At 32.3% G+C, this 17,478-nt stretch overlaps 1 protein-coding gene across 1 annotated transcript in view; it reads left to right on the top strand.

The window, feature by feature from the left end:
- The window catches only part of LOC126735180 (protein bric-a-brac 1-like), a 487,514-nt gene extending 470,291 nt beyond the window's left edge, over positions 1-17,223 (top strand). The window contains exon 2 of the mRNA XM_050439130.1: positions 17,107-17,223. Within this exon, the coding sequence (XP_050295087.1) occupies positions 17,107-17,127 (21 nt within the window). The 3' untranslated portion in view covers positions 17,128-17,223. The remainder of the gene's footprint in view (positions 1-17,106) is intronic.
- Positions 17,224-17,478: the final 255 nt, after the last annotated feature.

Here is a 17,478-nt window from a genome sequence, read left to right as displayed (position 1 = left end):
GCTGTTAAAAATTTAAGAAGTTCTTTTACAGTCTTTTAGGGACCCCTGGACTTATATAAATACGTTTTTCGGCATTTAGGACTTAAAGGAATTCCTGTACTTCTTTAGAACGAAATTCCATTCTCTGCGTTAAGAGACGATGGTTGTCTGATGCACGTCGTCAATCTACTGTGTGTCTCCACGTTAAAAGTCTTGTTACAGCCTTTTAGGGGCACCTGGACTTATTTAGATAGATTTTTCAGGATGTAGTACTTAAAGGGACATTTCTACTTCTATAGAACAAAATTCCACTTAATTTGATCCTTAGAAGATTTCTTGGTCTTCTAGGAGCGCCTGGGCTTTTTGGCTTTTTTAAAATCATTTTTCACTTAATGCAATCCTTCTAAGTCCTTTTTGAAACCGTTAAAAAATTAGGAAGTCCTTTTGCAATCCTTTAGAGACTCCTAAACTTATTTAGATACGTTTTTCGGCACTTAGAACTTAAAGGGATTCCTGTACTTTTTTCGAACGAAATTTTACTCAATTTGACCCTTAGAGTTCCTTGTTGCACTTCTTAGAAATTTGTGAATGTCTCTTAATCTTCCAGGAGCACCTGGACTTTTTGAAAATTATTTTCCACTTAATTCGATCCTTTAAGTTTCTTCTTGAAGCTATTAAAAAATTAAGAAGTTTTGCTACAGTCTTTTAGGGACTCCTAGACTTATTTAGTCACGTTTTTTAGCATTTAGGACTTGAAGGGACTCCTGTACTTCTTTAGAACGAAATTTCACTCAATTTGACTATTAGAGTTCCTTGTTGCACTTCTTAGAATTTTAAGAAGGTCTCTTAGTCTTTTAGGAGCTCCTGGACTTGTTTAAAATGATTTTTTACTTAGCTCGACCCTTCGAAATCCTTCTTAAAGCCATTAAAAAATTAAGAAGTTCTCTTACAGTCTTTTAGGGACTCCTAGACTTATTTAGTCACGTTTTTTAGCATTTAGAACTTAAACGGACTCCTGTACTTCATTAGAACGAAATTTTACTCAATTTGACTATTAGAGTTCCTTGTTGCACTTCTTAGAATTTTAAGAAGGTCTCTTAGTCTTTTAGGAGCTCCTGGACTTGTTTAAATTGATTTTTTACTTAGCTCGACCCTTCGAAATCCTTCTTAAAGCCATTAAAAAATTAAGAAGTTCTGCTACAGTCTTTTAGGGACTCCTAGACTTATTTAGTCACGTTTTTTAGCATTTAGGACTTAAAGGGACTCCTGTACTTCTTTAGAACGAAATTTCACTCAATTGGACCATTAGAGTTCCTTGTTGCACTTCTTAGAATTTTAAGAAGGTCTCTTAGTCTTTTAGGAGCTCCTGGACTTGTTTAAATTGATTTTTTACTTAGCTCGACCCTTCGAAATCCTTCTTAAAGCCATTAAAAAATTAAGAAGTTCTGCTACAGTCTTTTAGGGACTCCTAGACTTATTTAGTCACGTTTTTTAGCATTTAGGACTTAAAGGGACTCCTGTACTTCTTTAGAACGAAATTTCACTCAATTGGACCATTAGAGTTCCTTGTTGCACTTCTTAGAATTTTAAGAAGGTCTCTTAGTCTTTTAGGAGCTCCTGGACTTGTTTAAATTGATTTTTTACTTAGCTCGACCCTTCGAAATCCTTCTTAAAGCCATTAAAAAATTAAGAAGTTCTCTTACAGTCTTTTAGGGACTCCTAGACTTATTTAGTCACGTTTTTTAGCATTTAGGACTTAAAGGGACTCCTGTACTTCTTTAGAACGAAATTTCACTCAATTGGACCATTAGAGTTCCTTGTTGCACTTCTTAGAATTTTAAGAAGGTCTCTTAGTCTTTTAGGAGCTCCTGGACTTGTTTAAATTGATTTTTTACTTAGCTCGACCCTTCGAAATCCTTCTTAAAGCCATTAAAAAATTAAGAAGTTCTGCTACAGTCTTTTAGGGACTCCTAGACTTATTTAGTCACGTTTTTTAGCATTTAGGACTTAAAGGGACTCCTGTACTTCTTTAGAACGAAATTTCACTCAATTGGACCATTAGAGTTCCTTGTTGCACTTCTTAGAATTTTAAGAAGGTCTCTTAGTCTTTTAGGAGCTCCTGGACTTGTTTAAATTGATTTTTTACTTAGCTCGACCCTTCGAAATCCTTCTTAAAGCCATTAAAAAATTAAGAAGTTCTGCTACAGTCTTTTAGGGACTCCTAGACTTATTTAGTCACGTTTTTTAGCATTTAGGACTTAAAGGGACTCCTGTACTTCTTTAGAACGAAATTTCACTCAATTGGACCATTAGAGTTCCTTGTTGCACTTCTTAGAATTTTAAGAAGGTCTCTTAGTCTTTTAGGAGCTCCTGGACTTGTTTAAATTGATTTTTTACTTAGCTCGACCCTTCGAAATCCTTCTTAAAGCCATTAAAAAATTAAGAAGTTCTGCTACAGTCTTTTAGGGACTCCTAGACTTATTTAGTCACGTTTTTTAGCATTTAGGACTTAAAGGGACTCCTGTACTTCTTTAGAACGAAATTTCACTCAATTGGACCATTAGAGTTCCTTGTTGCACTTCTTAGAATTTTAAGAAGGTCTCTTAGTCTTTTAGGAGCTCCTGGACTTGTTTAAATTGATTTTTTACTTAGCTCGACCCTTCGAAATCCTTCTTAAAGCCATTAAAAAATTAAGAAGTTCTCTTACAGTCTTTTAGGGACTCCTAGACTTATTTAGTCACGTTTTTTAGCATTTAGGACTTAAAGGGACTCCTGTACTTCTTTAGAACGAAATTTCACTCAATTGGACCATTAGAGTTCCTTGTTGCACTTCTTAGAATTTTAAGAAGGTCTCTTAGTCTTTTAGGAGCTCCTGGACTTGTTTAAATTGATTTTTTACTTAGCTCGACCCTTCGAAATCCTTCTTAAAGCCATTAAAAAATTAAGAAGTTCTCTTACAGTCTTTTAGGGACTCCTAGACTTATTTAGTCACGTTTTTTAGCACTTAGGACTTAAAGGGACTCCTGTACTTCTTTAGAACGAAATTTTACTCAATTTGACTCTTAGAGTTCCTTGTTGCACTTCTTAGAATTTTAAGAAGGTCTCTTAGTCTTTTAGGAGCTCCTGGACTTGTTTAAATTGATTTTTTACTTAGCTCGACCCTTCGAAATCCTTCTTAAAGCCATTAAAAAATTAAGAAGTTCTGCTACAGTCTTTTAGGGACTCCTAGACTTATTTAGTCACGTTTTTTAGCATTTAGGACTTAAAGGGACTCCTGTACTTCTTTAGAACGAAATTTCACTCAATTGGACCATTAGAGTTCCTTGTTGCACTTCTTAGAATTTTAAGAAGGTCTCTTAGTCTTTTAGGAGCTCCTGGACTTGTTTAAATTGATTTTTTACTTAGCTCGACCCTTCGAAATCCTTCTTAAAGCCATTAAAAAATTAAGAAGTTCTCTTACAGTCTTTTAGGGACTCCTAGACTTATTTAGTCACGTTTTTTAGCATTTAGGACTTAAAGGGACTCCTGTACTTCTTTAGAACGAAATTTCACTCAATTGGACCATTAGAGTTCCTTGTTGCACTTCTTAGAATTTTAAGAAGGTCTCTTAGTCTTTTAGGAGCTCCTGGACTTGTTTAAATTGATTTTTTACTTAGCTCGACCCTTCGAAATCCTTCTTAAAGCCATTAAAAAATTAAGAAGTTCTCTTACAGTCTTTTAGGGACTCCTAGACTTATTTAGTCACGTTTTTTAGCATTTAGGACTTAAAGGGACTCCTGTACTTCTTTAGAACGAAATTTCACTCAATTGGACCATTAGAGTTCCTTGTTGCACTTCTTAGAATTTTAAGAAGGTCTCTTAGTCTTTTAGGAGCTCCTGGACTTGTTTAAATTGATTTTTTACTTAGCTCGACCCTTCGAAATCCTTCTTGAAGCCATTAAAAAATTAAGAAGTTCTGTTACAGTCTTTTAGGGACTCCTAGACTTATTTAGTCACGTTTTTTAGCACTTAGGACTTAAAGGGACTCCTGTACTTCTTTAGAACGAAATTTTACTCAATTTGACTCTTAGAGTTCCTTGTTGCACTTCTTAGAATTTTAAGAAGGTCTCTTAGTCTTTTAGGAGCTCCTGGACTTCTTTAAATTGATTTTTTACTTAGCTCGACCCTTCGAAATCCTTCTTAAAGCCATTAAAAAATTAAGAAGTTCTGCTACAGTCTTTTAGGGACTCCTAGACTTATTTAGTCACGTTTTTTAGCATTTAGGACTTAAAGGGACTCCTGTACTTCTTTAGAACGAAATTTCACTCAATTGGACCATTAGAGTTCCTTGTTGCACTTCTTAGAATTTTAAGAAGGTCTCTTAGTCTTTTAGGAGCTCCTGGACTTGTTTAAATTGATTTTTTACTTAGCTCGACCCTTCGAAATCCTTCTTGAAGCCATTAAAAAATTAAGAAGTTCTGTTACAGTCTTTTAGGGACTCCTAGACTTATTTAGTCACGTTTTTTAGCACTTAGGACTTAAAGGGACTCCTGTACTTCTCTAGGACAAAATTCCACTCAATTTGACCCGTAGAGTTCCTTGTTGCACCTCTTAGAAATTTGAAAAGGCCTCTTAGTGCTCCAGGAGCTCCTGGACTTCTTTAAAATGATTTTCCATTTATCTCGACCCTTAAAGATCTTTCTTGAAGCCGTTAAAAAATTAAAAAGTCCTGTTCCATTTTTTTAGGAACTCCTGGACTTATTTAGAACAAAATTACACTTAATTTGATCCTTAGAATTCCTTGTAGGACTTCTTAGAAGTTAGAAAAGATCTGTTAGTCTTCTAGGAGCTCCTGGGCATTTTAAAAATGATTTTCCACTTAACTCGACTCTTCAAAATCCTTCTTGAAGCCGTTAAAAAAGTAAGAAGTCCTGTTGCAGTCTTTTAGGGACTCCTGGACCCATTTAAATTTGTTTTTCGGCATTTAGAACTTAAAGGGACTTCTCTACTTGAACAGTTTTTATTTATATAATTAATTGTGTTACGCCACTGTCCCGTTTGATCGTCAACTATCGTAGATGACATTGACATTTCGTAGCTTACTACGGCTCGGAACTCGAAGGGAGAAGCGATCGTCGTCACGTCAACAATCGCCACGCGCTCTATGTGCAAGAGTGAAAGAGAAAATAATGTCGCGTTGTTCAGGCGTTCAGCTCAACGGAGCCGTCGCCATTGGGAGGGGTTTCTACCTTTCGATTTCTCTTACAGTCCGCTATAACATAACCTTAACCATCACATTAAAGTTGTAAAATTGAACTTTTTGTGTTTTGATCCACCCGCAAGTAGAAAGATCCTGCCAAGGGAATTCTGCATTTTCATTACTTGTTTAGAACGAAATTCCACTCAATTTAACCCTTAGAATTCCTCGTTCTACTTCTTAGAAATTTGGGGCAATGCCTCTTGATATTCTAGGAGCTCTTGGAGTCTTTTAAAATGATTTCTCACTTAATTCGACCCTTCAAGTCCCTTTTTGAAGCTGTTAAAAAATTGAAAAGTCTTTTTACAGTCTTTTAGAGACTCCTGGACTTATTTGGACCCTTTTTTTAGAACTTTGAACGTTAAAAAACTCCTGGACTTCTTTAGAACGAACTTGTTGCACTTCTTAGAAGTTTGAGAAAATCTCTAAGATTTCTAGGAGCTCCTGGGCTTCTTTAAAATGTTTTTTTACTTAACTGGAGCCTTAAAAATCTTTCTTGAAGCCATTAAAAAATTTAGAAGTCCCCTTACAGTATTTTAAGGACTCTTGGACTTATTCAGATACGTTTTTTAGCATTTAGGACTTAAAGGGACTCCTGTACTTCTTTAGAATGAAATTTCAGACAATTTGACCCCTAGAGTTTCTTGTTGCACTTCTTAGAAGTTTGTGAAGGTCTCTTAATCTTCTAGGAGCTCCTGGACTTTTTGAAAATGATTTTCCACTTAATACGATCCTTAAAAATCCTTCTTGAAGCCGTCAAAAAATTAAGAAGTCGTGTTACAATCTTTTAGGGACTCCTAGACTTTTTTAGATACGTTTTTTAGCATTTAGGAGTTAAAGGGACTCCTGTACTTCTTTAGAATGAAATTTTAGACAATTTGACCCCTAGAGTCCCTTGTTGCACATATTAGAAGTTTGTGAAGGTCTCTTAATCTTTTAGAAGCACCTGGACTTGAAGACTTGAGACTGAAGTTCTTTTACAGTCTTTTAGGGACCCCTGGACTTAATTAAATACGTTTAGGACTTAAAGGAATTCCTGTACTTCTTTAGAACGAAATTCCATTTAATTTGACCCTTAGAGTTCCTTGTTGTACTTCTTAGAAGTTTGTGAAGGTCTCTTAGTATTCTAGGAGATCCTGGGCTTCTTCAAAATGATTTTCCACTTAACTCGACTTTTCAAGTTCTACTTTAAAGGCGTTTAAAAATTAAGAAGTCATTTTACAGTCTTTTAGAGGCACTTGGACTCATTTAGATACGATTTTTAGCATTTAGGACTTAAAGGGACTCCTATACTTCCTTAGAACGAAATTCCATTGAATTTGAGCCTCAGAATTCCTTGCTGCACTTCTTAGAAATTTCTGAAGATCCCTTAGTCTTCTAGAAGCTCCTGGGCTTTTTTAAAATGATTTTTCACTTAATTCGACCCTTCAAGTCCCTTCTTGAAGCCGTTAAAAAATTGAAAAGTCTTTTTACAGTCTTTTAGAGACTCCTGGACCTATTTGGAGCCTTTTTTTAGCACTTTGAACTTTAAAAAACTCCTGGACTTCTTTAGAACGAAATTTCACTTAATTTGACCCTTAGAGTTCCTTCTTACACTTCTTAGAAGTTTGTGAAGATCTCTTAATCTTCCAAGAGCACCTGGACTTTTTGAAAATTATTTTTCACTTAATTCGATCGTTCAAGTTCCTTCTGGAAGCTGTTAAAAAATTAAGAAGTTCTGTTACAGTCTTTTAGGGACTCCTAGACTTATTTAAATACGTTTTTTGGCATTTAGGACTTAAAGGGATTCCTGTACCTCTTTAGAACGCAAATTTTCTCAATTTGACCGTTAGAGTTCCTTGTTGCACTTCTTAGAATTTTGAGAAGGTCTCTTAGTCTTTTCGGAGCTCCTGGACTTTTTTAAAATGATTTTCCACTTATGCGATCATTCAAGTTCCTTTTGGAAACTGTTAAAAAATTAAGAAGTTCTTTTGCAGTCTTTTGGGGACCCCTGGACTTATTTAGATATATTTTTCAGTATATAGTGCTTAAAGGGATTCCTGTACTTCTTTAGAACAAAAATTTACTCAATTTGACCCGTAGAGTTCCTTCTTGCACTTCTTAGAAGTTTGTGAAGATTTCTTAGGCTTCTAGAAGCTCCTGGACTTCTTTAAAATGATTTTTCACTTAAATCGACCCTTCAAGTTCCTTCTTGAAGTCGTTAAAAAATTGAGAAGTTCTATTACAGTCTTTTAGGTTCTCTTTGATCTCTCGGTTTTGAATTGTAAAGAATAAAATTTGTTCAGGGCAGTATGACAACATGCAACTATTAAAAATTGAAACTAATAATGCAGAACTGCAAAGACAATCATTTATTTTGGAAAATGCCATTAAAAAAATGTATAAACGTATAATGATTTCTTTCCATGATGATTTTTTAAGAATTAGGTTGCTATAAAATTGTTTAACTTTTTTCTATATTTTATTTTTATAATTATTATATAGTTTTTTGTTATAATATTAGTAAATTTATTAAACTACTGTTAGCTCGTCAACTTTTGTAATGTATTAAAGCGTAACGGAGTGCGTTAAACATGTTGTCACGTTATTTGCAATTACAAAAATTTGGCCATGATATATTTTTGAAAAGCTCTTGCCAACCGTACACAAATTAAAAAAAAATATATATATATAGGGTCATTCTTTTATAAAAAAAAAAAACAAAAAATGAGACCTCCAAAGAAAATTTGGGTACGCCGCTGGATTTTAAGCAAAAAAATCTATAAATATCGGTTTTTACTTTTTTAATATGTCCGATAATAACAGAGTTACATGGGATGATTAAAAACTCATTTTTTTTTCCAAAAACACGCTGTAACACAAAAGCTAAGATAGCTATGGCAAATTTGATTAGTCTCATTAAAAATTGGCACGTTGTCACCAAAAACCGCATCTCTCTATCTCTTTTCATAGGCGAGGAAACCCCCTAAAACGTACGAAAATGGGACACTCGGTACAGGGAGTCCCAAATTCGAGGGTGACCATTGGGATCTCAGAAACCATAAGAGTTACGGGGTCGGTTAAATAGAGGCAAAGTTGCGCAATTTAGAGCTTAATAAAATGACGTTTAAAAAATTTTTAAATTCCAGATACTTCCAGAAATATCCAAAAAAAAACGAAATTTGTCAAAATCGTTTTTACCTTCTACCGACTTTATTTAAAGAGATATCGGAAGAACTTTAAAATTTTAAAAACGTCATTTTATTAGGCTCCGAATCACGCAACTTTGCCTCCATTTAACCGACCCTGTGACTCTTACGGTTTCCGAGATTCCAGTGGTCACCCTCGAATTTGGGACACCTTGTACACAGGTATATACTCGCGAGCCTAAAAATAATTACGTTAAATAAAATGTAAATGTAGGCACTTAAATATTCCGGGCGTTCCGTGACAATCCGGAACGGATTTTACCCAGAAAAGTTAAAGGCGGGGGGGTCACGAAAATATCATAGTACAGACCCAGTATAGGGGTTTTAATATTTGTATAGTCGCCGTCCATAAAATTGTATAAATTTAAAAGTAATTAAAATAAATTAGCTTTGATTGGTCCGGGCGAAATGGAGCGCTTTTCACAGTAATTTGCCCCGGTGCCGTGGAAGGAGAAGAAGGTTAATTTTAAAAGCGGAGTGAGGTGCTTGGAGGGCCAATTAACCCGAACCCCGTGTACTAAGACTAGGAAATACGATAAATATATTCATTTTTAGAGTTAAAATGTTTTTGAATTATCCCTGTTTTCTTTTTTTTTACATGCCAATGCACTTGCCTATTTAATAATAATAATAATAATAATAAAGAATTTTATTTCAAATTACAAATTGACAAACTAAATAGAAAAAAAATATTCAAAAAGGCGAGGTGCAGTTTGTCAGATAGTGAATCTGACAACTGTTTAACCACCTTAACTTAACCCTTATACCGACATTGATTAAAAAAATAAATATTAACAAACCTTTAAATTAACTAAGGGGGTACTAAGTAAAATCTGTATTGTTATGACAAGTTCATAATGAGTTATAAACTTTGGTATGGCTATGGGTTCTACACTTCACCAATTTTAAGTAATATATTTATGGAAAATTTTTATTCTGAAATTATTAATACATTTGATAAAAAACCTAAAATATGGTGGCGATATATTGATGATATTTTTTCAATATATCACCATAAGCGAAATAGATCTTATGAATTTTTTAAATTATATTAACTCCGAAGAATCTACTATAAAATTTGATATTTTAATTAAAAAAGATTTACACAATTTTGAAACTAGAATTTACCGTAAACCAACTCATACTAATAGATATCTTAATTTTAATTCTAATCATTCAATAATGGTAAAATGTGGTAAAAAGTTTATTTGATCGTGCAAACATTATTTATAATAATCAATATTTAACAACTGAATAGATTAATCTCTGAGTATATAAAAAAATCTATATACCTCAAGTAAATTATTGTATTTAAAACACATCAAGGTGGTACTGTGGAACGGTTTTCTTATAATCGAGATGCACTCCTATTTACCTCCTTTATTAAATTAAATTATGTCCAATATTGTAATCTGTTTTGTGCTAATAAACGTGTTTTTCCTTTTACTTTCTTTCTTAATTTCATTACTTTTTATTAAATACATAATAAAAATAAAGAAGTGAAAATGCTATAAATAATTAACGATACATCTTGCGGTAGCTTGTTACTAAATTTTTTTTTTAAAATAACTGAATAAGGTTTCGTAATAAAATATGAATATAGAAATAGAATGCATTGAAATTAATGTAACTGCTGGCCAAATGGGATGCATAATTTCAGAAATAGAATATTAATATCGTCTATTCCAGTGATCTTAAGTAGTTCAAAATCTTTAACTGTATAAAGAATAAAACTTGATAGATAATTATTTTGGTTGTGCAAATGCAATTGCAATTATTGAATTCAGTCATTTCAAGGCGTGTTTATGTATTTGGTTGTATATGAATTTCAAATTATCGTAAATAAAGATTATTATTATTATTAATTTTCATAAAGGTAATTATTCTTCTTATTCCAGGTTTTTAAAATAATTTTTTATTTAACGATTTTTTTTTTATAAATGTGGCTTGGGTAAAATTCAAATTTTCAAGATGCCAACCAGATTTTTGGGTGTTTCCAAATTACTTCAAAATCACAAGCTTTTGAATGTCTCCAAATACCTTTAAATAAAGAATTTTTGGTCTTATTTCAGGAACCTGGATGTCTTCAAATTGCTCTAAGGTTATTCAAATGTCTCTAACCATATTAAATTAAAATTTTTGTCCAGGTTTTTGAGCATTTTTAAGTAATTGGACACCTATTCCAGGCACTTATATAAGTAATCTCAAGCTTAGACCTGGATCTTAGGTTACTTAAGGGGGCAACTTTCAAGCACTTAAGTTACTTGAATACTTATTCCAAGCATTTTAAACAGATAGACTCTATTTTATTTTAATGACCTCTTTCAGGCACTTAAAAGAAGAATACACTTAGTCCAGGCTCAACATTTTTCAACATTGTCTCTAAACTTAAAAGTGTGTTTTTTCATGCTTATTTTTATCAAGAAAACCATTTTTCCTAATCGGTCTAAAAAGATTCAAGAAATGACTTAAAGTACCTGTAAGGAATTTATTTTTTTCTTGCAGGTATTTAAGGCATTGTGACACTTACTCAGTCAGGCTTTTAATTCAATTCATAGAGCATTTTTAGGTAATTGCACACCTATTGCAGGCACTTAAAGTGACCTCCTTAGACCAGGGTCTTAAGTTACTTAAAGATCAACTTTCAGGAACTTAAGTTATTTGAATACTTATTCCAAACATTTTAAACAGGAACACACTTGGTGTTTAGACATTTATATTAGTTAATGAACTGGTTTAAGCACTTTAAATAAGACTATACTTAGTCCAGGCTCATTAATACCAATATTTAAAATTGTTTGAAGGGACTTAAAGTGAATCAATTATGGCAATCTCGCTTTTTTTATAATCGGTCTAAAAGGACTTGAGAAACAGCTTTAAATGCCTGGAAAAAATCAATTTTTATTTTTAAGGCACTTAAGGCAATGTGACACTTAATCCAGGCTCTTAAGTCACTTTAGAAAGTATTTTTGAATAATTGGACATCAATTCCAGGTGCGTAAAATGGCGTGGAACTTAGCCCTGGTTCCTAAGATCCTTGAAAACTTATTCTAATCATTTTTAACAAAAAAACACTTAATTCACTTTTTTATGTTAGTTAATGACCTCTTCCAAGCACTTAAGATAAGAATACTTATTCCAGGTTCATAAATACTACTCTTTAACATTGTCTGAAGTGACTTAAAACGTGATTTTGAGAAATACCTGGAAAAGAGTAATTTTTTACTTGTAGACAATAAAACTACTCTTTTGGAAGTCTATTATTTCTGTCTTTTTAGTCTGCTTTTTGACGTTATTTTTTCCTAAAAGAACTTAAGAAAAAACTTTAAGTGCCTGGAAGGAATTTATTTTTTTCTTGCAGGTATTTAAGGCATTGTGATTGTATTTAATATTGCATTGTGATCGTATTTAATATCAATATAATATTATTAATTGCATCCTCTAGTGAACTTTCACTAACGTAATTTTAATCTTATTGGCAAATGGCAACTTTCAGTCACTGCAAATTTTTTTTTTTAGACAATCTCAATAAACATCAATTCTTGTAAACTGAAAAATCACATGTCACTTGTCAACCAAGGCTGGTTTTGTCATCATCCAAATTGCTCTCAGAATCTTTAAATTGCCCCCAAATGCCTTTAAAAGAACAATTTTATGACTTATATACCTTGTGAATGAATTGTCTCCAAATTGCTCTACGAATTTCTAAATTGTACCCAAATGTCTCTATGTAAGAAATTTTTTGAATATTCAAGTAATTCGTCTGTCTTTGAATTATTCCCAAAAGCTTCTAAGTAAAGTGATTTTTCAGTTTATGCTACCCAAAAGCTTTAATTAAAATACAAAAACTACTGTGCTTATTGGAGATCAATTTGGAGGCGCCCAAATTCCTATACGTCAAAAAGTTATTTACATCAAGGCATTCGAGTCTAATTTAAAGATTCTTAGAGCAATTTGAAAATGCCCAAAAGCATGGAACTGAACAAAAAGTTACTTCACTAAAGAGGCTTTTGTGAGAAGTTCGGAAACACCTAAGCTCCTGGAATAAAAAAAAATTGTTTACTTATAGGTATGATTTGAAGCTTCTTAGAGCGATTCGTTGAAACCCAAAAGCCTGGAATAAAATTCAAAAATATTCTGTTTATTGGGGAGTAATTTGGAGACACTCAAGTTCCTGGAATAGTACAAGATATGCCTTACTTGGAGGCATTAATTTATCCTTCTTTGTGGCATTGGAGCTTATAATAAGCTAACTTAATAACGCTTTAGGAAGTTTTTTAAAGAAATTGAGATAATTTATTGTTTCTTCAAATCAGATGAGGTCATATTTTTCAAGAAGTATTGCTTCATTTTTTTTTAAAGAATTAAGGTAATTGCTCGTTTTTTCTTAGTAGTTGAGGTAATTTATTATAGTATTCGGAATTTTTAAGTTCTACCTAATTTGTCACATTTTTTTTTGGAAATTGAGGTCATTTGTTTCTTTTTAGGTGTTTGAGTATTTTCCAGATATAACTCATCAGTTTTTCTACGGAATTTTCCCTTTCCTTCTGGTGGTTCCAGAACACTAAATTTTTTATATTCAACAAATACTAGATTGAACTCATTACTAGTTTTTCCAGAAAATTCAAAGTTTATCAACTTCCTAGGCGTAATTATTTAATTATTCCAGGCAGTTGAAGCAATTCCAAGTTTTTCCAGAACGTTCACGTTTTAACTTCCTTAATTCCTCATTTCTTTTAGGCAAATAAACTCATTCCTAGCTTTCCAGGTTATCATAATTAGCCACAAATGTCCAAATATTTCGTCAAATATTTGAACTTCCTCAGGGCATAAAACTTAATACAACCAAATGTTTAGGGTCATTTTTTTCAATATCTTTTAGGGAATTGAGGTATCTTTTATTTTTTAAATAATTCCTCACTTTTTCCAGTGAGTTGAAGTAATTTCTTATTTCTTCCAGGCAGTTGAAGCAATTTTAATTTAAAAAAAAATTAGACAATTAAAAAAATTGTCTAAGTGGCAATTTTGCTAAACCATTAAATACGATGGATAGAATTACCCAACTAAAATAAAATATACAAAAACACTCTGGGATGGCGCAGATTGTCTGTGACCACTTTACAAGGGCAAAGGGTTTCTTTTGTGTAAATAATAAAAAAAGTGCAAATATCCACTTATAAGAATGTGCAGCTAAAAAAAAACTCAATTGTGCAGTTTGTCTGTGACGGCCTGTTTGAGGTTTATAGAGTAACTTAAAAAAAAAAATTAGAGACGTTTTAATTAAATGTTAAAACTTATTCATGCAGATTATCCCTGTCCAAATAAATTATTAAAGAAATACGACCAGTGTGCGTGTTTTCTCTATCAAGACCCAGATTCCTATTTTGGATTAATTTCAACACTGGCTCTAAATCATGCAGATTGTTCCTGTCTAAATAAAAAATACACAAATTAATTTATTTTTAGGAAATAGTGAACGCTAAACAATTAAAAAAATTATAAACATGTAATCACCTTAGATCGTGAATTGTGATAGAGAGAAACAGTAATAATTTTACATATAGCCGCAACATTGCCAAATCATGCAACTTTCCTTTAAGAAATTTTTACCTTTAGGGTAACATGGTAAGTTCGCTCTCATAATAAAATTAAGACATATTTTTACAATCGACAACTGCACCATCTTAGACCTTTAAATGCAATAGACTTAGTAATATAATGAGTTTATCTTGAAACTCATTAGTTTTACTTGATGCAACGTTGCCAAGCTATGCAAGTTTTAGTTTGAAAATGTGTTCTAAATTTCCCATACTTTCCAGAAATGACAGCTAATGCCTCATATTTTCAAGAAATTGAGTTAATTTCCACCTTTTTCCAGGCAATTAAGGTAATTTTACCAAAGAGTTTAAAGTAATTTCTCATATTATCCAGGGATTTTAAGTAATGTCTCATTTTGTCCAATAAACATCCATTGTGCAGTTTTTCTGTGACGACCTCTTCGAGGGTCATAGAATAAATTGAAAAAAATAATTTATGGGTTAAACTATTATCCCTATTCGGATAATTTATTAAAGAATTACCACAAATAGGCAAATTTTGTGTATTAAGATTCAGATTTCTATTTTGAATTATTCCTACTTAAATTTAAAAATAATAGACAAATTAATTAATATTTCGAAAATAATAATGCTGTTCATGCAGAATATCCCTGCCCATTTAAAATATGATTGTTACTGATAGTTTTAATCCTATTTGCTGACTATGAAAATTTTTGATAATAATTTCTAACTAATTAATTTATAATATTTATATGCAGCACTTCATGCAGAATATGTCTGCCCAAATAAAATGTGAAATAACGTAACGTAATTATCATTTCTTTAAGGCAATTGAGGGTATTTTCCATATTATCCAGACATTTTAACTAGTTCCTAATTTTTTAGGGAATTAAGGCAATTTCCAGTTTATTCCAGGCAATTAGGGTCGTTTCTTATATGTTCCAGAGAGTAGGAAGTCATTTTTCAGACAGTTTAAATAAAGTCTAATTTTTTCAGGAAATTCTAAGTTCTATATTCTTTAGCATTTAACCCTTGAAACTCATTAGTTTTACTTGAGGCAACGTTGCCAAGCTATGCAAGTTTTCTTTAAAGTGTGGTTTAAAAATATCTTCTAAATTTCCCATACTTTCCAGAATAAATAATTAAATATAAATTCAGGTAATTCCCATCTTCCAGGCAATTAAGGTAATTTTACCAAAGAGTTTAAAGTAATTTCTCATATTATCCAGGGATTTTAAGTAATGCCTCATTTTGTCCAACAAATATCAATTGTGCAGTTTGTCTGTGACGACCTTTTCGAGGGTCATAGAATAAATTCAAAAAAATTATTTATGGGTTAAACTATTTATGCAAATTATCCCTGTTTAAATAATTTATTAAAGAATTATCACAAAGGTGCGAACTTTGTCTATTAAAATTATTTAAATTATGTCTATTTTGAAATATTCCTGCCTAAATTTTAAAAAAATGGACAAATTAATTAATATATCGGAAATTACAAGGCTGTTCATGCAGAATACCCCTGCCCATTTAAAATATGATTGTTACTGCTAGCTTTAATACTATTTGCTAACTATTTAAATTTTTGCTAATAATTTCTAACTAATTAATTTATAATATTTATATGCAGCAATTAATGCAGAATATGTCTGCCCAAATAAAATATAAAATAACGTAACGTAATTTTCATTTCTTTAAGGCAGTTGAGAGTATTTTCCATATTATCCAGACATTTTAAGTAGTTCCTAATTTTTTAGGGAATTGAGGCAATTTCCAGTTTATTCCAGGCAATTAAGGTTAATTTCTTATATGTTCCAGAGAGTTGGAAGTAATTTATCAGACAGCTTAAATAAAGTCCAATTTTTCAGGAAATTATACAAAAAAAATTAAGACAAGGATATTACAGGAGTTATTTGGAAATTATTGCACTTTTTCATGAAAATTATTTATTGCTTGAAAATTTTAATAAATCGCATGTTTTTGGATTTTTTCTGAAAACCCATCTTAGGTAAGATCCTTAATTTTGGGTGAAAAATTGACTCAAAGCCTAATGTAGCAAAAGTTTGATTTTTCATAAAAACCACTGAAGTTTCACCACTTACTAAGACTTAAAGATAAACAAGTACTTAAAGTTAATAAGAACAGCATATATTTTTGTTAATAAAGTGCGCGTCGTGACCATTTAAATTATGCATAATTTCTTGCAATTTAAAATTGTTTTCGGCAATTTTTTCATGAAATAATGAGAATATTCTTAAGATGATTTAAAGCAAAAAAGGAGCTTTTCTTACACAATAATTTCATATAAGAGCGATTCATGTGTCTCAAAAACTTTATGAATGAGAGGCAATTTTCTCAGTCAAGATCTGAGATCCATCAAAGCTGACTCACTGATGATTCCTTCAAAGTGTTTCAAGAACATTTAAATTACTGCTATAGATTAGTCTCTAAAAACTCCTGGAATAGTGAGTGAAACCTCTGGATCCCGACACTTCAAACTGATACGGAAAACTTAGTTATAACAAAAGACAATAACCACGAGGCTCGATCCAAATCCACAAAACCGCTCTTTCGTCCAGCGGGGACTTATCCAGGCCCGACGGTATTCATAAAGGGAGGGCGGGTAGGTAGGATAGCAACCTCCCGACTCTCCGGCGCTGCCAATAACGCTGATTTGGGCTTGTTTATAACTGGACCGAACCAGATAAGCCGGTCGTATTGTCAAGCGGGCATAATGGCCATCCTCTTTGTTCTTGCCTTTCAAATATACACGCTCAATGTACCCCGGCATAGTACAGTTCTATGGCACATTCAACGGCCCCGCTATATATGTATGTATGTATATATTACGAATGTATGTACATACATTTATCCCCGAGAGTTGCCGACAACACAATATAATGTCGTTTGGCATTATTATATTCTATAATAATAATAATAACCGTAGCTATAAACGGGGGCGGAAGGGGCATAATCGTAACTATAACCATAACAGTTTGGGGAAAGGGGGCTGTACTAACTACTCGGGTCTAACATCCCCCCGGAATTTGGAATTTTCTTGTTTGAGGATAATTCTAGTTTTTTACAGTCTTTTATTAGATTATATTAGTCTCGGTTTTACACTAATTGTCTGTTTTTTTTTTAGGTAAGTGCAGCCTTTTATTAGAGCCAGCGAGTGGTAAGTCAGCCAAGAAAACTAACCCTAGAAAGTGCCTCAAAGGTGCAAAAAATTTTGCCCGCATAATAATTAAACTAATTAATGTCAATTTCGAGAACGACAAATTCAATAACATCGCTAATACCAATAATTAAACAGATAAAATTAATTATTGGTTCTATCACGGAATTAACATAAATAGACGTTTTTCTTTGCTACTGTGCCCTGATACGATCTAGGGTAATATAATGTTGTTGTTGTTTTTTTGCTAGTAGATGGAGATCGATAAAAAACCAATTTAGTTTTTATTATATTTTTGTGTAAAATGTCACGAGAGTTTTCGGTAATTATGTCAGGAAG

The sequence above is a fragment of the Anthonomus grandis genome, chromosome 4, assembly GCF_022605725.1.
Source record: "Anthonomus grandis grandis chromosome 4, icAntGran1.3, whole genome shotgun sequence".
NCBI classification, from domain to species: domain Eukaryota; kingdom Metazoa; phylum Arthropoda; class Insecta; order Coleoptera; family Curculionidae; genus Anthonomus; species Anthonomus grandis.
This window is presented reverse-complemented; position numbering and strand designations above follow the sequence as displayed.